A 24,690-nucleotide genomic window follows, 5' to 3' on the forward strand; every position below is an offset into this window, starting at 1 on the left:
TGTTGGCCTGGTATGGTTCCCAATCAGAGGCAGCTGTTTATCGTTGTCTCTGATTGGGGATCATATTTAGGCAGCCATTTCCACACTGTGTTTTGTGGGATCTTGTTTTGAGTTAGTGCATGTAGCACTTCTGAAGTCACGGTTCGTTGTGTCTTTATTTGTTTTATTCAAAGTTTCACTTAATAAAATATAACTCAGAGCACGCTGTGCCTTGGTCCTTCTCTCCACACAATCGTGACACTAAGTTCCATCGCTATCAGGAAACCGGGCCCAGATCGTTTGTATATTTTGAATTGATTCATTCATTCGTCATTCAAATATTTCCATATTTAAGTGCCTTCTATCAGTATCAGCTCATGCAGTTAATTGCTTCAATTGTGTGTTAACTGAGCAGATTGGCTAGTTTTGCATGGCAGGTCACATTACAGGTGTACCTAATTAGTTAATTGCTCAAACCAGAGTATATTACAGGTATATTCAGTATGTTCTAAAAAGTGAGGTTCTTTTTTTATTTTGAACCGGCAATCTGGTTTGTTTTAGCTTGCTCAAACACTTTTAAAAAAAGGTTTATTCTCAGTTTATTTTGAGGGGATGGCCAGCCTTGTCACGTATGGAGGCAGTGGTTGGATATTTACCCCTTGCGGTTTTGGGGGCTTTTTTTGTAGGCTTTAAACTGAGACATTTTTGCAAGAGCAAGCAATGTCAAGGCCATCGTCTACCAGCACCAAGCCATGGTTCAACAGGATGTGGGCGGGTGGCAACTGGTGTATATCCTCTGGAGGACCAGCATGGAAGACCCCTGAAAAGGGGAAGCGGTTCTGTTCCTGCTGAGGAGTACAGCAGTTCCATTTTAGTCATTTAGCAGACTCTCTTATCCAGAGTGAATTACAGGCGCAATTAGGGTTTAGTGCCTTGCTCAAGGGCATATCAACAGATTTTTTTCACCTAGTTGGCTTGGAGATTCAAACCAGTGACCTTTCGATTACTGGCCCACCACTCTTAAGGGCTACCTACTGCCCTCAGTGCCTAGGCTGCAGTGTCCTGGGAGTGCGGTGGAGGCACTCCCGCAGTTGCCGATATACCGAAAGGGGAACTACAGGAGGACTTAGATAAAGTCAGGGGGCTGTCCTCTTGAGGTAATATGGGGAACTGCAAAGAGATGTGTTTATTGACTGTGTGCTGGATGATTAAGGCCTTCAAAACTTAACTGTATTGGCAGCAGACTCCCTAGCTGTGTTAACACAGGCAGCCCAATTCTGATAATTTGTCCAATTTTCTGATCTGATGGGTCGAAAGACCAATTAATGGCAAAATATCAGCATTGGGCTGCCTGTGTAAAGATTTAATTTGTATCACTTTTCATTGCAGCAATCTTTAAGATGCTCTTAAAACAAAACATTTCAGAAGTGAAGGAAATGCTCCGTCACTAGAGCACTTGTACTCTTAAAGTATGCAAGTTATTTAAGGGCAAGTGTGTTTCTGTTTTGTATTGATTCATTCAAATCCTTCCATATTTAAAGAGCGGCTGAACAATAAAAGAAACGACTAGATAAATGAACTGTGGCATCGGTAGTAGTCGTAAATATCAATTCTAGTCCCAAAATTGACTAACAGCTGTAAGTAGTGGGATAAATCTGGTCATTAAGTATTTTCCAAAACAAAGATTTTGTGAAAATGACGTTGCTGATTTCCTGGGATATTTGAGGGTTGGGTTTGGATTTCAATCATGCCCACTAACTCGGGACAGCTGCCTAGCAGCACAAATGATTGGAGCATGCTGCACACTACCAATTGTAGCAGCAGAATCAACCTACAGCCTGTCAATGTCTTCACAGACAGCAGAACTACCCAATTGAGGAATTAGCGCACATAGCCTGGGGACTTGTTTGATTGACATGAGAGAACTTTCAATAAGTATCATCTCATGCAATTAATTGTTTGGTTAATTGTTTCAATTGTGTGTTAAATGAGATTGGTTAAGATTTGCATGGCAGGTCACACTCCAAGTGTACCTAATAGTTAATTGCTCAACCCAAAGTGTAAAACAGGTATGTTCTTGAAACATGTGAGGTTGTTTTTAGAACCTTTGAACTGCTAATCTGTTTAGTTTTATATTGCTTTTTTCACAATAACTCAAGTTTTATTCTCAATTAATTTCTTAAGCCTTTAAGTGCACAAGGCGACTGACGGCCTTGTCAAAAACACCAAATAATTCAAATCCAATCTACAGTATCAGTGTTTCCCAAACCTGTCCTCAAGTATCCCCAGTGATTCTACATATTTGATAAACAGAACTAAAACACCCGATTAAGTTCTGGCATATATAGCCTAGCAGGTAAGCATGCGGTACCAATAACCAAAAAGTTGCTGGTTCAAATCCCTGAGCCGACTAGTTGGAAAACGCTGTTGATGTTCCCTTGAGCAATGCACTTAACCCTAATTGCTCATGTAAGTCACTCTGGAAAAGAGTGTCTGCTAAATGACTAAAATGTAAATGTTAAAATATATGAAAAACTTGAAATGGCTGGGGGTACTCAAGGAGAGGATTGAGAAATGCTGATCGAGCTCCTATAATTGCACTCTATCTTACCTCACTGTACGTTCCGTCTGGGTTGCAGACAGGTACAAACACCTGAGGGAAGAGCTTCTTGGCCTGCTGTTCCGTGTACTTCTTCTCTGCCACACATCTGGATGTATCTGCGGCACAGACATCATAATCATCACACATCCAGTAATCCAACCAATCATATACTAAACTAAATAATAATCCAACCAATCATATAATAAACAATATAATATTTCAACCAATCATATGTCTAGAAAACACTGTTTATAAAAACAACTAGGCTGGGATTCAATCCAATCCATGCTTGACATTTTAAGGTAATTTCCGATTGAGCCCACATTCGCAGCGTTTACCGTGAATGTGATATACACGAACATCTGGGAAAATGCCTTTAAAAGCATCATTGTTGGCTGTTCAGTGCACTGCGCTATGAATTGAATCGCAGCACTACTGTCTGGGCAACAAAAATCATAACAATCATTGCATGTCCAGCAAGAGCGGACAGACTCCACCTCAATAAGAATCCAACTAGTCATATCTACATGTGGACTTCAAATACTCTGTTAAAATCCACTAGTTGAAATACTCGTGAATTTTATGACATTCACTAAAAAGCCAAGACAATAAATATGGTTAAAAGACAGAGTGAGACATTGAATCACATATTCATATTATGAAGAGAGTCTTTCTTTCTCTTTCCTAAGACAGAGGGGAAATAATTCAATCTGTTTCGGAAGTGGCAGATGCTTGTGTGGCTGGGAATCGAACCAACATCGCCATCTTATTAGTAGCAGACAGGCCTCTGCAAAAGCCAGTCCAATGGTCAAGTGGTAAAGCCATTACGGGGCTGGACAGATCACTTTCCCTCTCTCTCCTGGAGTACATTCCAGTCTTGGCCTAGCTCAGAAAAGGGCTGATGCACGGAAAACATTTTCTGGAAGGTCGGAACGTTGGGATGTCCACCTCTTCCTTTCTCTCTAAACCCCACTCCATCTCTTCACACTCTACACCCCACAGCATCCCCTCTCTCTCTCTCTCTCTCTCTCTCTCTCTCTCTCTCTCTCAACCCCATTCTCTAGACCCCACTCCATCTCTCTCATTCTCTTTCCCTCCCTCTCTTTAAACCCCACTCCAAAACAGTTTAGTTTCTGGTCATTTCTTTTTTCTCTCCTGGCCTTTAAGGGTTCTTGGATGTAAAAATGGGTCCTATTTTTCTTCTCTTATGGTAATGGCCTCAGATCAGATTGCCCTGTCAGGAGCTATAGTGGATGGTGTGTTGATGCCACAGCTGACTATTACTATGTGTGACACATTACCCATAATGCAAACCTGGCTGGCTGGTTCGAATCAAGTGAAAACAATGACGCATGCTAAAACGTTTAAAAGTTGTCTCCGGTCTGGGGAGGAGGCTCTTTGTCGCTGGCTCTTTGTCTTTGGAGAGAAAGTGTGCTGGTTTATTTCAGCCTGAGTGTTTGTGTGTGTGTGTGCACCACTGTCACAGGCGTGGAAGAGGGGGCAAGGCAAGACAATGTTCCGGAGGGAGGGAAACAGGGACTTGTCTAAAGTTAGCTTCAGTGGAAAAAACCCAAACCTCTCGTCCTTCACTAGGGTGCTCCAACCAAATACCCGACGACTGGAAAAAATGATAGGACAGTTGAATCATCTGAGCTCTGCTTTGTGATAGAAAACAAATGTGGTGCCAGTCTCGCCTTTCGCTCCATCCCGAACGCACAAACACAACTCTGTGCTTCCAAAGCCGCCTAGTCTCTGCTGACCTCTGGGTTATTTCTGGTCCCAACTGGCCTGGGCTTCAGTCTGGAAAAGTCACTTTGTGGGTCTTGCCCCAAGGAATGGATGGGGTTTTAGACTCCCCCCAGCATCTATGTTATTTACTCATACAATAGGACTTTCATGAACCCTTGTCCCTTTCAGCCCTCCTAGCTGGAATCCTCCATTCTCTCTCCTCCCTTTCTTTGTTGGCCACATCCAGATGTCCCGCTCAAAGCAGTTGCTGTGGCAACCCAGCACAAGCATAAATGTGAAAAATAGTTTTTTGTCATGTTACGTTTTGTTTTTTTTGCAGTTGGGCAGATTGGCCATCTGGCAATTCTGACAAATGCCAGATGGGCTGGACAATTATTTTTGGGGGTGGGTTGACACCCCTAAAATATATTTTTTATATAAAAGGTGACATGGCCCATAAGCCTATTAATACATTTTTTTATTACGATTTTTTTGCACAATTCCTTTGTTATACTAATCTATAATGAGCCTTTGGCTGCTCAGTGGGCAACGGCCGGCTCGGTTCTCTGACTGACTGAGCTGAGGTCATGCAAACTCACATTCAAAGTCAAACGCGGCATCAGCAAAGAGATCTGCTCCGACTCTGTCATCAATTAGACAGCCAAGATCATGGATCATAAAACCTTTTTAAAAGGTACCTATAAATGCAGAAAGAGCACATTATACATTGTCAACTCACTCAAAACGTCCTGTTTTTTGGGCGACTAAAACCATGAATTGGTCAAACAGTAAAGTGCATTATCTTGATAATTCCTGTAATGAAGTGCCTGTCCTGCCACTGTGCTTGTTTCACTGGAGCCTGCTGCTGTGATGAGCGAGCCACTCTCCTCTCCCTCCATGAGCTCGAGTGAAAAATCCGTTCTGGTTGTATAGCATTTCAAAATGCAATTGCAGGAAAAACACAGCTTTGGATGCTTTGTCCCTGTCGGAGAGGAGGGTCTCCGCTTTCTGTAGGAATCATTTACATTTCTCAACTCTCAATATTCCGCTCAATAGCATCTATTTTACAACCAAGATATTTTATATGGCTTTGAGATTTGGAGTGGCGCACGGTCATAGGCATATATAGGTCTCATGGGTAATAGCCTACAACTGTGCATTTTTTTTTTAGGACATTACAGTTACTGGTGGATCATGAATTTTGCAATTCGTGTGATATGTTACAAATCCAATTTGTGCAATATGTTACGAATTTGTTGTGCTTAAGATCCCAGAATGCATCTTTAACGTCGTTTGAGTTTTTTCCTCAGGTGTTGAACCCCAAATGTTAATATCCTGATATTAGTTAGAGTACATAAAGATGTATGTAATTCCTCTCTATTGAACACAAAATAAATCTTGAAATTCTGGAGTCCTATTTTGACAGTAAAATATAGCAACTATAGTCTAATTGTCAACCCAAAATTCATGACAATCACCTTATTAGGTTGCACATCAAAATAAATTGAATCATGCATTCCTGCTTGGACGTGTTAGATTGAACAACTTATGTCCTGTATACATTAGTAGTCCATTTATTACACTTCCTATTAAAGCACTATTAATTATTTTAGAAGATGATTACTCATGACTTGGGTCCGACCAAATCATGGGCTGGTGCCACCAACTGTAGAAGATAGTGGCACCAGTGACACCAGGGGAAAATATTAGTCTGGAGCCCTGTAATAGTAATTAAAACTTAAGGTAGGGGAACAGATATCCAGGCACTAATTTTCAATATAGCCTAAGTCGTTAGCTTGGCATTTATAATGTATATGACTTAAGCAGACATACAAAAAGAGGCACAATGTGACAGGATAAAAGATGCTAAGATAGATAGAGCGCACGACAGAGAGGCGAACAAAGGTGAGTTGGCGGCCCGCGCATTGATGTGGGCAGGTGTGGATAATATGCCAGGCCCGAATTTTTGTCCAAGTCCACCCTGCCCGCAATCCTCCCCTGTGACTTTCTAGTGAGTGCAGCAGAGGAGTAGGAGGTGCAGAATTGGGGATGCTAGGATTCTATGGGGTCTTCCTACCACCACTCGCACAATGAGTGGGTCTGTGAGCTGCCTGACCTTGTTGGGTTCCGATTGCATTATGCTTTTCATCCCAAATCTGCCATCGGTCCCATATATGTCTATGCTAGCATGCATATATAATCTATATAATGAAAACGACCGCATTAACTCTTGTCAAGGCATTTCATTCAGACACCTGTCACATAATTTATTCTGTTCCATCAGACGGAGGATAAAAAATCTGTTTCTAATTGATGAGGATGCTTCACCCACAGTTTGACATTGTGATTGGATAGAAAGGAAAGGAAATAATGTAAAAAGAAACATAAAGCAAAGGATACACATCCTGCAACACATATACACATCTAATACAAATCATTCAAGAACTTCATCAACGCAATAAACTAGAATGGTGTTCATTCTTCTACACGTCGACTGTCTACACTTTTAACTGCCAATTATCCTTTTATTATCCCTCAAGTTAGACTTATTATACCACAAAGAACATAACACTTTTAAAACATTGATGGGGAGTTGGGAACTCGTCCTGTATAATGCATGACTAGTAGCTACAACACAAACCTATAAGACCAAACCAGCGGATTTCACTTTACATTATACTCTCTATAGGCCTGCCTGTGTCAACTCCAGTTGTCATCCCAGTGCTCAAAGAATCAATTATGCTGAAATGAAGTTTCTGCTGTGACCCGCGGCTCATTTGCGAGGCTCCGCGGGGCTGAAGCGTGACTCATGGCCTGACCTTTGCATGGCCCTCGGATGACCTCCAGCTGGGGGTCTCGGCACTTGGCACGGAGGAACTCGCAGCGCGATGAGAAGGTCCTGCCGTCCGACGCGCACAGGGGCTTCCTGGGACCACCAGTACACTCCATGTTACACTCCTTATCCTGCTCCACCCGCAGAAACTGAGAGAGAAAGGAAAGAGAGGGAGGGAGAGGCAAGAGGGAGAGATGGACAGAAAGGGAGAGGAAAGTAGAGAGAAAAGGAGACAGAAAGACAGAGAGCAAGATAGAGTGGAGAAAGGGACAGAAATAAGAGAGAAGTGTTAAACATGTTGAAAAATCATTACACCGAATAATTTCATTGACCTCTCTGCCAAAACAGTTTAATCTTCTCAAGCAGCAGGTGTGATTTCAAAGGGATTTACAGTATGTAGCCTAAATACAGGGTGTGATTGGGGCCTGGGAAGGGGCATATGCCTTGCAGAACCATATTGTGAGACTTATGTCAACAAGGTACAGCTGTCCATTCATTGCCTAAACCAAATATAGTAATTGAACATTTGAACATTTGAACTTTTCTAGTCGTTATTGGTGGTAAAAAGAAAACAAGCATAACATCCTCTCATTGATATACAACCACATAGACACCCTGATGAAACCGTCTCTATCACAGGACTGAGGAGAAGCTGTCAGTCACAAGGAGTAGCCATGCCTTGTCTTGTCCCGGGGGTGAGGGGGTGGAGGGGGAGGGGAGCTGGATCAGACTTGAGTGACGCTTCCTGCTTGCCTTTTTTTCGTGCCAACACCTGCGCAGGAATTCACCTGAAATCCCTCCAGATTCCCGATGGATGTTTGACTGAGGCATGAAAAGAGAACAACAAGGATGCAGCCTCCTGGCTGAACGCATCGGATCACCTGTGTCAATGCCACCATTGTGTCTGCCCAACGCAAACTGAAACCCCCTCACTGGTCCACACAAAGGAGCAGGCAACAGGCTGTGACTGCTATAATGAATGGAAAGACACTGAATGAGAAAGTGGCTAAATAAACTAGAAGTCTTGAGGGTTTTGTGTGACTTAGAGTACAAATGTGTGTGTTTTCATGGTGTTGGCTTGATTCTTGCATGTTCTGTACGATATTCAGGTGGATTGAACAGTGAAAACAAACTGTTTTGTGCCCTCTCCTGTCTCCAGAACACACACAGGTGTTGTTTTAATTTAAATCCAATAGTAAATGCCTGTCTGTGGACTGAACTGTCCTCTCCTGACACTTGAATTCTATTGTATCTTAAGTAATGTAAATATTGGACCACTCAAAATAAACATGAACAGTTTTTTGTTTAAGTTGTCATTGTAGGTACGCACACATGCACATGCAGTATACACACTCCTGAACAGCCGTAACCTCCAACACCCACATCCACCCACACACACACACACACACACACACACACACACACACACACACACACACACACACACACACACACACACACACACACACACACACACACACACACACACACACACACACACACACACACAAGTTACCCACACCATATAAATCCATTGTTAGCGATCAAATGACAGGGCAGCAGGCCTAGAAAGATGAAAAAAGGAAACATCATCCATATAGGTGGACGGGATGATCACTAATAAAATAAATTAGCTTTGTCTGACATGTAACAAATGAAGAGAGACTTGACGTGCCGAGGGTTTAGTGTTGTTAGCAGATGGGCCTCTAACAGTGCTCAGAAGAGGAGAGCTGGAGGGACTGCACTGCACCTGGAAGAGCGCTAGCCTGGATCACGGCATCGCTCATGGCCGGGGGAGACAACCCCCTCTGTCATCTCTGATCATAAATCTCCCAGGGAGGAATCAGAAGAGAGAGGCCAGTTGAAACACATTGAGAAAGAGAGAGGAGCCACGAGGGAAGACTTGGATTAAATAAAAAAAAATTTTTTTTTTACAAGCCTCTGTCTTGCTTTCCCGGCTGCCTTTAAACTGATGTTGTCGTCATTCTTTAAAAAAACATTGATCTAAGAAGCTAAAGGGAGTATAGGAGATGAGACGGTGGAATAAAATGTTTGCACGTGCTACAGGGGCCCCACGTCTGTTTTCACAAACACACCCTGTGTCTGAGTCACGACTACAGAGTCTCTGCAGCCTTCCTTTCTTCCCTCCTCCTTCTCCCCTCTCTCACCCACTTGGAATACTATCTTCTGGATTGGGAGATAAACGATTGTCAGTGAATCTTTTAAGCCCACTTCCTCTGTCTTGGTTTTCTTTTACTGATCTATGCAAAACATCCATCTGAATGTTCATCCAATTTATGAATGTCATCTCGAGAAGAAAAGAGGAGGGTTTGTTGCCCATTTCTGAGTGTGTTGGGGGTCTATCCCTAACCCCCCTTCTCTTCCTCCATGTCTCTCATCTCTCAGTTTCTTGGATCGTCTGCACCACTGCTTCTGACTGACAGTCTCCCACAGTCTTGGGTCAGAGAACTCTCTCACCCCCTCCCTCCTTCCTTCCCCCCCTCCTCCCTCGCTGTCTTCCCTTCCCATCGTACAGAAACAACATCTCCCATTAGGGCTTTCCCCTGCAGCTGTGACCTCCATGCACCCGGCCGCTCTCTTTCACAGCTCCCCGTCACATAAAGGGCAGGGGGCAAGAAAGACTGGGCAGAAAATGGCTCTCTCCAAGACCACAGCCGTAGTGGGCCAGGATCAGCTCTGACAATGATCAGTCTGTGTGTCCTCCAGACTTCAACCCAGACCCAGCCCACCACAGCAGGCTAGCAGCCCCAGAGCCCCACCACAGCCCAGAGTGCTACTGCTGCTGCCCACCTAGAGAACCAGACCAGACCATCATTATCAACCACATCCAGTGGGCCTGACACTCCCCTGACATCTCACTCCAACCTCATGGCAACCATGACACACCATAACAGGGCCTGGGCCACAATGTGATGGATTGTCCACTGCATCCCCACTGGGCACAAATGTCAATTCAATGTTTATTCCACGTTGTTTAAATTTTTTTTTTATTATGTGGGAACAATGTTGATTCAACCAGTGTGTGCCCAGTGGGTCTGCTACAGCTAAGTGCATGTCTCCGCCCTCCGCTCTACTGTGACTTACGACTTCTTCATAGAAGGAGAAGAAGAGAATTCATGCAAGACAGACCACTTGTTGTGGCTTGAGTCCTTTTCATGTACCCTTTTGATGTGCCCATTTCTCTCTATCTTTCTAGTCTGTCCTTTTTATGACATTTTCTTAATCTCTGTTGGAAGATGCTTTTTGCATCTGCTAAAATAATGCAAGAAGAGGTTTGAAGAAAAAGAGGGGGGGTTGAGAAAGGGAGTGGGTGTGAGAGAGAGGATTTTTCTTTTCTAGACCAACCAGCATACAAATCAAATCCTATTACCTCCCCTGGCTCTGCAGCTTTTTGGGATTGAATGGAGTGGTCTGGAGGCGAAGCTCCAGCAGAGAGCACATTGTAGCCCAATGAGGGCCTTCTGGGCTGGGGTGCCCCCTCTTCCACTGCCCCGAAGGCCCCTCACACCACGGCCCCGTACAGTCAATGGGGGCCCCAGCTGAGAGCCGTCACAAACGTGTTAAATCGCCTTGGCGGGAGTTTCCTGCACCACCGCTTGGATGCAAAGGAGATCATTAGTTTCCAGAATGGTGGACAGGGAAGAAAGTGACAGCTTTTTAACCAGGCTATTAACTCAATCAAAGGCAAAGGCATTTAATTGCTGTGAAAGATGTAAAAAATAAGAAGGGAAAAAAAAGAAAAGAGAAATCTGTGAAAGGCCGCTGGTAGTTTTTAATGTGAGAATTTATTTTTTTAAGTAAAGAAATGTGTGCAGGTGCTAAGTTTCGTGAATGACAAGGGGGCAATAGAGGCCATGTGTTAATTAAGTTAAAGCATGATTCTTCTTTTTATAGGTTTGTGCCAGAGGCAGGCATTGTTCTACACGTTCTTATCCGATTTAAACACAATTCTAGACAGGTCTAACACCTTTCACAGTACAATGACAAAAACGTAACCTACCCAGGAATGACATAAGTGGCACATTATTCAGCTGCCTAATAACATCAAGAGGGCATCGACAAATGTTTTAGGCAGAGAACATAACGTTATGACTATAACTAGCGTTCCCTGAAGGAGGGAAACGAGGCACAATATACTATGGGGTGTCATACTCTCGCGACTTTGATTGAAGGATCTACAGTCACGCCTGACAAGGCCAGTGATATCCGTGCCTTGCTGGAGGCCCTGCCTTCCACAGGTGATAAGTGTGAGGCTTGGATTCATTCTTTAAATGTTTTATACCGCTCTTCAAGGAGCCTAGGAACGGGTGATGCCGGGCCAAACAGGTGTTGTACCTCGTTTCCCTCCTTCAAGTAACAGTAGTTATAGTCATAACATTACGTTCCCTTTCAGTCAGTCAACTCGGTACAACATACTATGGGGAAATATAATCATGCCCCATATAATCATGCCCCAGGCTGACCCCAGAATACTATAAATGAAACGTCCCTTGGCAGACCACCCAGACCTGACCCAGCCAGATGCGTCAGTCTGGGTATTGCACACAAGGTGCGCTGCTTATTGACTTTCCCCTGTCAAAGCCTTAAGGACACTGTGGGCTACACTGGGAGCAGTGACATCCAAGCAATAAAACCTCACAAAAATGTGTGGTGATACCCAACTCACCGCAGCACAAATATTTCCTACAGTCAACCCTTTAAACAATGGGCATGTGACCTCTGTTACTCTTCAGAAGCAAAAGGAGGCGGCGAGATGGGAAATAGCCCAAAGCTAAGGACCGTGGCCCGGTTGCATAAAACATCTTAAGTATTTCCCTTAAGGGTTTACATTAAGGAATAATTTGACCTTACCTAAGGGAATTGTTTAAGGGTGTGCATTGAGCCCCTCAAACATTTTCCTTAGGTAAGTGGCATACTTAAGTGTTTTTACAGTAGTTTGAAGGCATGCACGGCAGAAAGAGTGTCTGGTTACCATGCATACGGCCTGATTCACTGACCAAACATCTCCTCAAAGAAATCACATTTATATTGGTAGATCGCAAAATAGAAGTTTTACATGCACAGGAGAAACAAATTAATCAGAAGATAATAAAACACGTCTCTTTTTAGTTACTTTTTTCTCAACTATTACTTTCTAGGCTAATGTTAGCCTACCTCAATACAACTTGGATTTGGCTTGAAAACATGATAACATTTAAAAAGAAGGGAAATAATTAGTAGGAAAACCTTTTATCATGATTGTGATGTCGCCAGAGTGACTTTAGATGCAATATAACTTTAGCTAGCTAACTAAGATTGAGGGGACCACCGTATTTTAGCTAGCTAACATTAGCATTGCTAGCTATTTTTGACAAACTTTTCTCGTAACAGAAATGGCAACATTGCTATCTCTCTAAAGTAAATTTGACGACAACACAATTTGGCAAAGTTGTTTCCTACTAATTATTTGCCTACTTAGCAATGCCATCGTATTTCCATGCCACGCTAAGTTAGTGTAATTCAGACAAAACAGTCACATTAGCATCCGAGGTGCAACCCTTGTCTCTAGGGCACAAATAAATATTGGATGCAGCTATGGTGGTACTAGCTAACTCATGTCTGACTATAACAGTGTACTAACTAGCAGCAACAAACTCAAACCAACCCAGGGCCATAGCAAAACATGTCACAGTTGGTTGCATAATGTAACATGTTTATCTAATACAATCTGGAGCTAGTCAGTCAACATCTGTAAAGCATAGAATTAGCTTCCAAATGAGATTACATTATTTCTCAAGCTATGTTTATAACTGAGGGATGATGACAATTGTTGACCCTGTTTTCCTATTAGACAAAGTGCACAGTTGGGTGTCAGATGGATCCCCTGGTCATGAATAGATGCCGGGACCTACCAGAAGGAGCAAAGGTGGGTATCATAACATGTCCGGCAATGTGATTGCCATTGTTGCCAGAGTCTCCCTTAACTTCTATGAAAAGGACACGCCATCATGAGGCCTCTGACAGTGAGCCGAGTTACTACCCTGATGACACAGGCGACTTCATCAACAATGACAGGTAAGATGTGTTATATAAAATGTTGTTCAAAAATACCCGGCTTGATAAAATAGTAGGCCAATTACCCAGCCAAGCAGATACAACTAGTACAGTAATTTTATTTCTGAAGTATATTAGCAAAAAGCTTTGTCCTTTCTTTATAACAAAATGCAATTTACCACTTGGCTGTCTAATATATCACCATGTCACAGGCCCTCCCAGTCAACAACACCTCATAAGATTAACTGCTGCGGTTGATCGAGAGATGTCCAGTGTGCAACCGAACATGCAGCATAGAAAAGACCAGCAGGGGAGCCCTCATCAGCATCTTGCAGACATGCTCTCGCTGTGAGAATTCCTATAAATTGAACAGTCAATCAATCAGTCAAATGTATTTAGAAAGCCCTTTTTACATCAGCCGATGTCACAAAGTGCTGTACAGCAAACCAGCCTAAAACATCAAACAGCAAGCAATGCAGATGTAGAAGCACAGTGGCTAGGAAAATCTCCCTAGAAAGGCCAGAACCTAGGAAGAAACCTAGAGAGAAACCATGTTTTGAGGGGTGGTCAGTCCTCTTCTGGCTGTGCCAGGTGGAGATTATAACAGAACATGGCCAAGATGTTCAAACGTTCATAGATGACCAGCATGGTCAGATAACAATAATCACAGTGGTTGTAGAGGGTGCAACAGGACAGCACCTCAGGAGTAAATGTCAGTCAGCCACATGTTGGCAAGTATCCGGCCAGTAACCTTCACCTGTCAGCGGCAACAGCTTTCACTGCTCATCCTTTGTAAATATACAGAAGGTAACCCACTTCATTGCTTTGACACAATTGATAACCCAATTATGAAACATGATTTATGTAACTGACATTTGTTTCTTGTTTTCTACTTCTTAGATGCATACAGTGCCTTGCAAAAGTATTCTTCCCCTTGGTGTTTTTCCTATTTTGTTGCATTACAACCTATCATTTAACTAGATTTTTATTTGGATTTAATGTAATGGACATACACAAAATAGTCCAAATTGGTGAAGTGAAATGAAAAAAACAACTTTTTCAAAAAATTATAAAAAATAGAAAATGGAAAAGTAGTGTTTGCATATGTATTCACCCCTTTGCTATGAAGCCCCTAAAAAAGATCTGGTGCAACCAATTACCTTCAAAAGTGACAAAATTAGATAAATAAAATCCACCTGTGTGCAATCTAAGTGTCACATGATCTTGGTATATATACACCTGTCCTGAAAGGCCCCAGAGTCTGCAACACCACTCTGCAAGGGGCACCACCAAGCAAGTGGCACCATGAAGACCAAGGAGCTCTCCAAACAGGCCATGGACAAAGTTTTGGAGAAGTACAGATCAGGGTTGAGGTATATAAACATATCGGAAACTTTGAACATCCCACAGAGCACCATTCAATCCATTATTATTAGCCTTCCCTGTGGCTCAGTTGGTAGAGCATGGTGTGTGCAACGCCAGGGTTGTGGGTTCAATTCCCACGGGGGGCTAGTACAAAAAAAAAATGTAAGAAATGTATGCATTCATTACTGTAAGTTGCTCTGGATAAGAGCGTCTGCTAAATTACTAAAATGTCAATTATTAACAAATTGAAAGAATATGGCACTACAACAAACCTGCCAAGAGAGGGCTGCCCACCAAAACGCACGGACCAGGCAAGGAGGGCATAAATCAGAGAGGCAACAAAGAGACTAAAGATGACCCTGAAGGAGCTGCAAAGCTCCACATTGGAGTATCTATCCGTAGGACCACTTTAAGCCGTACACTCCACAGAGCTGGCCTTTACGGAAGAGTGGCCAGAAAAAAAAGCCATTCTTAAAGAAAATAATAAGCAAACACATTTGGTGTTTGCAAAAAGGCATGTGGGAGACTCCCCAAACATATGGAAGAAGGTATTCTGGTCAGATGTAACGCCCTGGCCAAAGAGAGGGGTTTTTTGTTCTTTATTTTGGTTAGGCCAGGGTGTTACATTGGGTGGGCATTCTATGTTCTTTTTCTAGGTTTTTTGTATTTCTTTGTTTTGGGCCGTGTGTGACTCCCAGTCAGGCACAGCTGAAGTTCGTTGTTGTTGATTGGGAGTCACACATAATGAGCAGGTTTTTCCTTTGGGTTTTGTGGGGGATTGTTTTCTGTCTCGTTCGTTTTTGACCAGACAGGACTGTTAGCTTTCGTTGCTGTTTGATGTTTTGTTTATAGTGGTTCATTTTATTAAATATTTATAATGAATCCACAGCCTCCGCTGCATCTTGGTTTTCTTGCGACGACAGCCGTTACATCAGATGAGACTAAAATGTAGATGTTTGGCCAGAAAGGACACAAACCCAACACCCCCATCACCCCGAGAACAACATCCCCACAGTGAAGCATGGTGGTGGCAGCATCATGCTGTGAGGATGTTTTTCATCGGCAGGTACTGGGACACTGGTCAGAATTGAAGGAATGATGAATGGTGCTAAATACATGGAAATTCTTGAGGGAAACCTGTTTCAGTCTTCCAGAGATTTGAGACTAGGACAGAGGTTCACCTTCCAGCAGGACAATGACCTTAAGCATACTGCTAAAGCAACACTCGAGTGGTGTACGGGGAAACATTTAAATGTCTTGGAATGGCCTTGTCAAAGCCCAGACCTCAATCCAATTGAGAATCTGTGGTATGACTTAAAGATTGTTGTACACCAGCGGAACCCATCCAACTTGAAGGAGCTGGAGCAGTTTTACCTTGAAGAATTGGCAAAAATTCCAGTGGCTCGATGTGCCAAGCTTATAGGCATATTCCCCAAGAGACTTGCAGCTGTAATTGCAGCAAAAGGTGGCTCTACAAAGTATTGACTTTAGGGGGGTGAATAGTTATGCACACAAGTTTTCTGTTTTTCTGTCTTATTTCTTGTTTGTTTAACAATAAAAAAATATTGCATCTTCAAAGTGGTAGCCATGTTATGTAAATTAAATGATACAAACTTTTTTCCAGTTTTTATTCCAGGTTGTAAGGCAACAAAATAGGAAAAATGTCAAGGGGGTGAATACTTTCGCAAGCCACTGTATAATGTCCAGGGCATGATATATCTGAAGTGAAATAGAAAGGTGAACGCATAGATCAGGTTGGTTTCACCAGGCTAATCAGAACCAAAACTTCCAAAGGCACTCGCACATCTGAGCTATCTTTTTTGCAGGTGCATGGTAACAGGTGAATAAAATGAGAGAAAAGAAGGAAACCGCACACTGTTCTTGTTAGTATCACAGGCTAATCAGCACCACCGTTGATAATGTAATCAGTGCTTTGTGTATTTGTGTATGTCAAATAACATTAAATGCCTTATGAAATTATGACTTTACAATGATTTCAGAGCTTTTTAATGTGAAATTCCAAAGCCCAAAATATTGAATATTCAATATTGAACAAAACATTGAATTGCCAAAACTTAGAAAATATTCCATTGTCTCTGATCAGGTCCACATTGAGTTGACATCAATAGAAAAATGGAAATTACTATAAAATAATAAAATATTTCAGTTGTGTATATTACTTCGTTTTTATTTGATTAGTTTATTATTTTTCATTTCATAAAGTAATCATCTCATCTCTACTCAGGCAATTGCAGTCAGCCAGCCAGGCCATCGAACATTATGTCCTCCCCATACTGTACTGTTTTTAGTCATCTTATTTAGCTAGCCTTCAGAGCTGTCTGATGAAATAATTTTACTTGTTTTTCAAAGTAGATAAGGCATACTTTCACGAACTGGCTCCATCCCTCTCCTCTTGTGTTGTGTACATTCCTCTCTCATGCGGTCTGTGTGTATCTAACCTAACGTAGCAGCCGTAAAAGTGTATCCATCCAGAGATCTGCATACTGTATGTGACAAGATGCCCATGTCTCTGCCCTAACAATGGGAGTCATTGTCCCAAAAGGGGGAAGGCAGGCTACAAGTGTAGGTCCAAAATAAGCCCACAGAAATGCATTGGGCTTATTTTGGACATATTTTGGCAAGAGTGAAACCTCTCACTTTGCCTCTTCCTTGCTGATCCATCTAAGCTGGGAAAAAAATGGTGCAATAGTAAAAAAATGGTCATTGTAGTTAATTACCATGTTTATGTGCTGAACTAGGTTGAATATTTGCTCAATAAAAACTATGACTCCCTTCAGCCCAGCATCCCACATAGTACTTGACTTGATTTATTTCGTGAATGATTTGATTTCCTCTCTAGAGTAACAGTGCACTGGGTTCACAAAATAAAAAAAACATAATGGAATTCATGTAACTGAACTGATGACGGTCAATGACTTGTTTAATAGCCCGAAAAAAGTATATGTTGGTTAATCGCTCAGCACTACTGACCAGTATCTTTGATGAGTGGCCAGGAGCTGATATACGCTGCTATGCCCATCAATGGGGTTCTGGCAAAGACCTCACCTCTTGCCTGCTCATCAATGGTTGTCGATGGGGAGAACAGAATTAGGTAGGTTTAGTCTGACAAGGCACTCAACACATCAACTCAACACATTCACAATGAGGCGATTACTAATAATACAGTACAGCACAAATGTCCAGTAACAGTAACACTATTTTCATTCCATGTGTCACTGATGAAATCTGTCTCAACTCTGCCTATTTCTGCAGATGAACTGGAGATGCTTTTGCCTCAGTCGTTTGATGGGAAGACTATAGTTGGGTAGGTGTCATATTCGTCGTAAAAAGTGGACCAAGGCGCAGCGGGTATCGTGCTCATCTTCTTTTATTTATATAAGTCAACACTTAAAGAAAATAAATAGATGAAAACCAACAGTTCCGTAAGGACACAACGACTATATGAAAAACAACTACCCACAAACACAAGAGAAAATAAACCCACTTAAATATGGCCTCCAATTAGAAGCAACGACAACCAGCTGCTTCTAATTGGAGGTCGTTCCCAAAACTAACATAGAAATAGAAAACATAGAACATACACCAAAAACCCCGAAACACACAAAACAAACACCCCCTGCCACGCCCTGACCAAACTGCAATAACAAAATAACTCCTTTACTGGTCAGGACGTGACAGTGCCCCCCCCCCCAAAAGGTGCAGACCCCGGATGCACCTGAAACAAAAAACTAACAAAACAATAACCCCAAAATTAAAGGGAGGGAAGGGAGGGTGGCTACCGTCACCGACGGCTACCGTGCTACACCCCGCCCCCCCCCCCAATCCTCCAACTACGGAGGTGGCTCTGGCTCCAGCCTTAGTCCCCATTCAAACCTGTCCACCCCCGCTGAAGTCTCTGGGCTGAGGAGCGACTCTGGCTGCGCCGGACTGGTGGGCGACTCTGGCTGCGCCGGACTGGCTCACAACAGGCACTGGCTGTACCGGGTTATGGAGGCGCACTGGAGGGTGAGTGCGGGGAGTAGGAACAGGACGTACTGGACTGGGCTGGCGCACTAGAGGCCTGATGCGTGGGGCTGGCTTTGGAGGCGCCAGACTAGTGACACGCGCCTCAGGGCTAGTGCGAGGAGCAGGAACAGGACGTACTGGACTGGGCAGGTGCACTAGAGGCCTGATGCGTGGGGCTGGCTTTGGAGGCACCAGACTGGTGACACGCACCTCAAGGCTAGGGCGAGGAGCAGGACGTACTGGACTGGGCAGGCGCACTGGAGGCCTGGTCCGTGGAACTGGCTTAGGAGGCGCCGGACTAGTGACACGCACCACAGGGCTAGTGCGAGGAGCAGGAACAGGGTAAACTGGACCCTGGAGACGCACTGGAGGTCTGGAGCATACCGCCTGCACAACCCTTCCTGGCTAAGTGCTCACCATAGCTTGGCCATACTGAGGAGCTTTCACCAATTGCACTGGCCTTTGAACGCGTCTGGGCAATACAGTGCGCATTTCCACATAGCTCGGTGCTTTCTCGATCTGTCGCTCCCCGTAATAAGCATGAGGAGTTGGTTCAGGCCTATTGCCTGACTTGCTCCAACTCCCCGTGTGCCCCCCAAAATTTTTTTGGGGGGGGCTGCCTCTCAGGCTTCCTTGCCAGCCGTGTTCCCGCATAACATTCCCGGTTTTCTCCAGCCTTCTTCCATGGTCCCTCTCCAGTCAATATTTCCTCCCATGTCCACGACTCTACATAGCTCCTCTGCTGCTCCTTCCTCCGCTGCTTGGTCCTCTTTTGGTGGGTGGTTCTGTCATATTCGTCGTAAAAAGTCGACCAAGCCTCAGCGGGTATCGTGCTCATCTTCTTTTATTTATTTAAGTGAACACTTAAACAAAATAAATAGACGTAAACCAACAGTTCTGTAAGGACATAAGGACTATACGAAAAACAACTACCCGCAAACACAAGAGGAAATAAACCCACTTAAATATGGCCTCCAATTAGAAGCAACAACAACCAGCTGTTTCTAATTGGAGGTTGTTCCCAAAACTAACATAGAAATAGAAAAACTAGAAAACCCACATAGAAATAGAAAACATAGAAAATACACTAAAAACCCCAAAACACACAAAACAAACACCCCCTGCCACGCCCTGACCAAACTGCAATAACAAAATAACCCCTTTACTGGTCAGGACGTGACAGTAGGTTTTATCTGACCTTTTCAATCTTTAACATAGTACTTCTTTGTCTGTCAGATACTCTATTTCCTATCCTAACTGCCATTGGTAATAAAACACATACACTATGTGTGTGTGTTCACAGAAACATGTATGGAGCCAGCACATGGAGACTTGAAAGATGATGTGATGAAGTCCAGACTGACAGACAGGCTTGATACTGATGTCTCTGAATGGAGAGAGACCTGGCACTCGGCATAACATTTTTACGAGACACAACTTTTACTTGTATTGTCTTTTTTATTATTGAATTGAGTGGTATCAGTCAATATCGGGAGGGAGAAACCCTGTGTATTCTGCACCAGGATCAGGGAACTCCTGTTGTATATGGGACACCACACAGGAAGGTATGACCACTCTGACATGTTTGCCAAGCCCCATTACCACCAGACAGAATGCTGTGAATTGCAATGAAAGAGGAAAGGTGGACATTGTTATATTGGTAGAACACTGCTTCTACGGTATTATGTAAAGGCTTGTTTATTATATATGGACCTGTTACTACATTTAAAAGTTATCAAAACACTTTGTTTAGAATATCTACATAAATTCAGCAAATGCATTCTTCTCATATTACTCTGTAGGCTACTGACCTATTCAAAGCTTCCTTCGGCATCTCTTCATACATCTGCCTGTAGTTATTGGAGTCAACCTGAAGGAAGTTGGTTTGTTGTGATTGAGTTGGGGGAAACAGCTGTGGGCAAGGTTCTGACAGATGGGTGTGTCTTGGTGGTGGCAAAGGCACACCCAAGAAGCACCCACATCAAACCACACCCACAAGCCAACTCACGTTTGGCTTCTGTCATGGCCACCAGCATTTCTTGAGGAGCAAGCTAAAAAATTAGGCCAAATCAGCAGGTGTAGTTCCCCTTTAAAGTTAAGGAAATTTTAAGGGAAAAGATAAAGGGAAAATGAATCACCTTAGAGTTACCCGGGACGAACTGAGTACAGGAAGTGTGTACAGAAAAAGCATAGAGGTCCCCATCACGTTTAGCTGAGGCCAAAGCCATGAGCAGGGAGGTTTTTTAGAAGAGGATCTTCAGATCCACCGACTCCAGAGGCTCAAAGGGGAACACAGTGCCTCCAAAACCAGCGTGAAGTACCATGTGGGCGAAATAGGTTTAGAGACCTGTCTGATACGATGTACACCGTCCAGGAACCACACAACCAGGGGTGTGCCCCCGGTGTGGCTCCGTCATTTCCCACATGACACTCTAATATAGCGGCCATGTACACTTTTAAGGTGGAGAATGCCCGCCCCTGCTCAAAAAGCTGCTATAGGAACCTAAGGATGTCCCTCACAGAGCAATGAAAAGTAACCAGCCCTTTAACATGGCACTAGAGCTCAAACGCTTGCCTCTTATACGCATACAGCCCTCTCGTGGAGGGCACCTTTGGAGATTGAACGGTAGCAATAACATTCGGAGGTAAACCTCTAGCCATCAGATTGGCCCTCTCATTGGCCAGGCACATAGGAACCTGATCTCCAGCCTTGCATGCCAAACCTGCCCATGCGCATGGGACAACAGTTCCCTGCGCAACAGGAGTTGCCACGAGTCCCCGCCTAAAGGGCAAATGATCTCCTCGAACCAAGGCTGCCTGGGCCAACGGGGAGACACAATAATCAATGATAATCCCTTCCGGTGCACTCAAACGTGGGCTGAATCAGAACCACTGGCGGAAATGCGTAAAGGAGGGTCCGAAGCCACTGGTGCACCAGAGCGTCCATTCCCCATGGGGCACTCGGGTCCCTCATCAAGAGAAATAGACTACATTGCACGTTTTCTCGTGATGCATAAAGATCTACATCGGCCCTGCCAAACCTCTCCCATATCTGGGCAACGACCCAGGGGTGAAGTCTCCACTCCACACCTAGTCCCTCAAGATGGGCACAAAGGCCTCGGGAACAGTAGACGTGATGACGGCGTAGAAAATTGTAGCCTGTACCCCGACGTTCCTGTTCGCATGATCCATAGAAACATTGCACATGGGCACTATTGATTGGAGCAGACAGTCAGTCTCCCGTCAAGTCCTGTCTGAAGGGGCGGGACACTACCTTGTGGACTGGTCGAGATTGGTTATTTTTCCCTTTCCACCACTCTCGACCACATGTGTCTGAATGTGGAGAAGGGACACTTTTCATTACACCCACATGTGGGAGACGCAAAACTTTTGTTACCCATGAACACTGTGGATTTTTTTTTTACATTTTACATTTTAGTCATTTAGCAGACGCTCTTATCCAGAGCGACTTACATTAGTGAATGCATACATTTCACAACAACAAAAAAAAATCTTCCATACTGGTCCCCCGTGGGAATCGAACCCACAACCCTGGCATTGCAAACACCATGCTCTACCAACTGAGCCACACAGGACCCCTGTTGACAACTGTGTTTATGCACTAAGGTTTGCCTGAAGCTCAGTCCACTCTGGGTTTTGGGGCACCAGCAATCAGTGACGTACCCCGATTGGCAGTGCCCCTCGGTTTAGGCGGTAAGATGCATCCCGGTAACCAGCTGGCACCCAGCGCTGAAGGTTATCATACCCACCAGTCATAGGAAGGTTATCATACCCACCACTCATATCACCTTGTAACCCAGCTGGAAAAGGGACATACAGCTCTGAAAAAGCTGTCTGTCCTCTTTCTAATTCCCAGGAATGAAACCAATCGCCTATAAACCCCATTACCTGTATCACTAAGCACCTAATAGAGACTAGTGAGCTACAGGCATGAATCAGCTATTAATCCCAGTAATGAGCCACCTATGGGGAGGAGTGCTCCTTTGTGGACAGAGAGCGAATCTCCCAATGTATTACTCTCACCCTGGGAGATTGATATACCCTTTGAACCAGGTGAACACCATGGAACGGGGGGGGGGGTATAAGGGGGCTTTAAACACGAACAAGCTTCCAAACTAAGTTGTGTTTCCATGAGAGTGTATAGCCTGGATGAAGCCCGGCCCCTTATGGACACAGGGGCTCCGGCAATGGTTGACGTAGCACCCTGTTTGGCAGTAACCATATGTGGAGGCACTGATGTCACAGTAATGTTTTTGTGCAGGGGCTCACCAGTCACTCAGACCTGTGCTAAGGTCCCTCGCTCCGAGGGTTACCCGAGCCAAGTGCTCGGAGGCTGCTTTCTCATCGGAGGTTCCCGCAAGCCCCACTTCCTCCACTCCCTCCAACTCCAGGAATTGGAAATAGGAATGTGATTGCCTTAATGCTGAGGGAAAGCTAGTATGCTTAATTTGCCAGAAGTTATGCATGCTAACCGAATTTAACCATGATGAGGCTTCTAGTCTAGCTAGCCTCTTTGACTGTAGCACAACCCGTTTAGAATAACCAAGAAACTTAACGCTTGCTACGTATACTAAATAAGAAAGCTACCCAAGCAATTCCACCTTTAGGAAGCCGGAATAGCTGACAGTAGCTAGCTCTCCTCTGCAAGTTAGCTAACCTGGCTAGCATGCTATGCAGCGCTTGTTAGCTAGCCTGATCTCAAAAATCTACATAGGACCGAATCACCGAGGTGGGACCTTGAGCCTTCTAGGAAGAGAGGCAGGCGGTTCTTAACCAAGGCAGACACAAGCAGCAGAACTTGGTCGCCCTCTCTTTTCAAGTAGCCTCCCATAACCGGTGAGCCGGGACACATTCGACCCGACCAAGGAAAAGTCGCTATCGGAAACACCAAGCCCCCTAAATAATGCCACACGATTGTCAAGAGAACCTGCATTGCGAACAAGTAGTGGAACAGTGCCAGCCATCCCCTAGTCTCATGTACAAACTGATTCGAGCGAGGGCAGCCTGAGCATGCATCGAGACAAGACATACAAGACAACAAACGTGAGTATCTTAATTCATTTGGGAGTGGTCGCGAACCCGAACCAGCTTGTTAGCCTTAGTTGTTTCGGACGCGTTAGCCATCTTACTAACTGCTATAGCCAAGCCAAACTATTCAAAGAATAACTAATTCTTTGTGATTAGGAAACTTATGAGAACCATACCAAATTCAGCACACAAAGTCCAGGGAGTGGCATGCTCTATCACTAATGGACAGTTAAGTTGACACAATGTATGACAGTTTCGTGTTACAATTGTTTGTTTAGTAGTGTGAATCGTTCCGTTTCACACCGAGGTGAAGAACAGAATAATTGAAGGAATGAATCCGAGCCTCAAGCTTATCACCTGTGGAAGGTGGGGCTTCCAGCGAGGCGCAGATTTCCTTCAACTTGTCGGGCGTGATTGTAGATACTTCAACCGAAGTCGCGAGTGTGCGACTCCCCATAGAATTTTACCGAAGTTGACTAACTTAAAGGGAACTCCAAAAGTCTTCAGGTTAATCAATTTCTCCTGAGGCAAAACATTAAAGCCACTCTGTCTCACCAGTCCACAAACTAACACCCCAACATTCCATGTTATATCTATTGTTTCACAAAGTTCCTTAGATGTATTAACCATGTCTACGCATCTATGTAGGCCTTATAAAGGGTTTATGAAGGCTTAATTTAATGAATGAGTTATTGTTTGTGTGACCAAATATAGCCTAAATACAATAACAGTTATGTTTTCTAAGGGGCCTATTATGACGGTTCACCAATAAAGTGTAATTCTGAGACTCACCAATTTGAGTCCAGTAGATTATATATGCATACCAGGGAATGTTTTGTGTTGCAGTAGTTTACTACATGGTAAAAGTTATCTCATTGTTATAGTCATATCCCGAGCATGCCCCTGCACCGTGCCCACACAGCCAATTTGAGATCAGAATTTTAACAACCACAGTGTTAATTGTAACACTTTCTTAGTGTGTATATGTAACTGACAGAAAGGTTGTTAAAATAATACTTTTCAAAGTGTTGAAAAACTAACACCCCAAGAGTGT

The 24,690-nt window shown here is 43.8% G+C and overlaps 1 protein-coding gene across 3 annotated transcripts in view; it reads right to left on the reverse strand.

Moving 5' to 3' along the window:
• Positions 1-24,690, reverse strand: part of smoc2 (SPARC related modular calcium binding 2) — an 81,868-nt gene that overhangs the window by 49,226 nt on the left and 7,952 nt on the right. For all 3 annotated transcript variants that reach the window (XM_014154436.2, XM_045700637.1, XM_045700636.1), the window contains exons 2-3: positions 7,129-7,291; positions 2,591-2,697 (exon numbers count right to left, since the gene is read on the reverse strand). In XM_014154436.2, coding sequence (XP_014009911.2) covers positions 2,591-2,697; positions 7,129-7,291 — 270 coding nt within the window. The remainder of the gene's footprint in view (positions 1-2,590; positions 2,698-7,128; positions 7,292-24,690) is intronic.

The sequence above is a fragment of the Salmo salar genome, chromosome ssa18 (assembly GCF_905237065.1).
Source record: "Salmo salar chromosome ssa18, Ssal_v3.1, whole genome shotgun sequence".
Classification (NCBI taxonomy): Eukaryota; Metazoa; Chordata; class Actinopteri; order Salmoniformes; family Salmonidae; genus Salmo; species Salmo salar.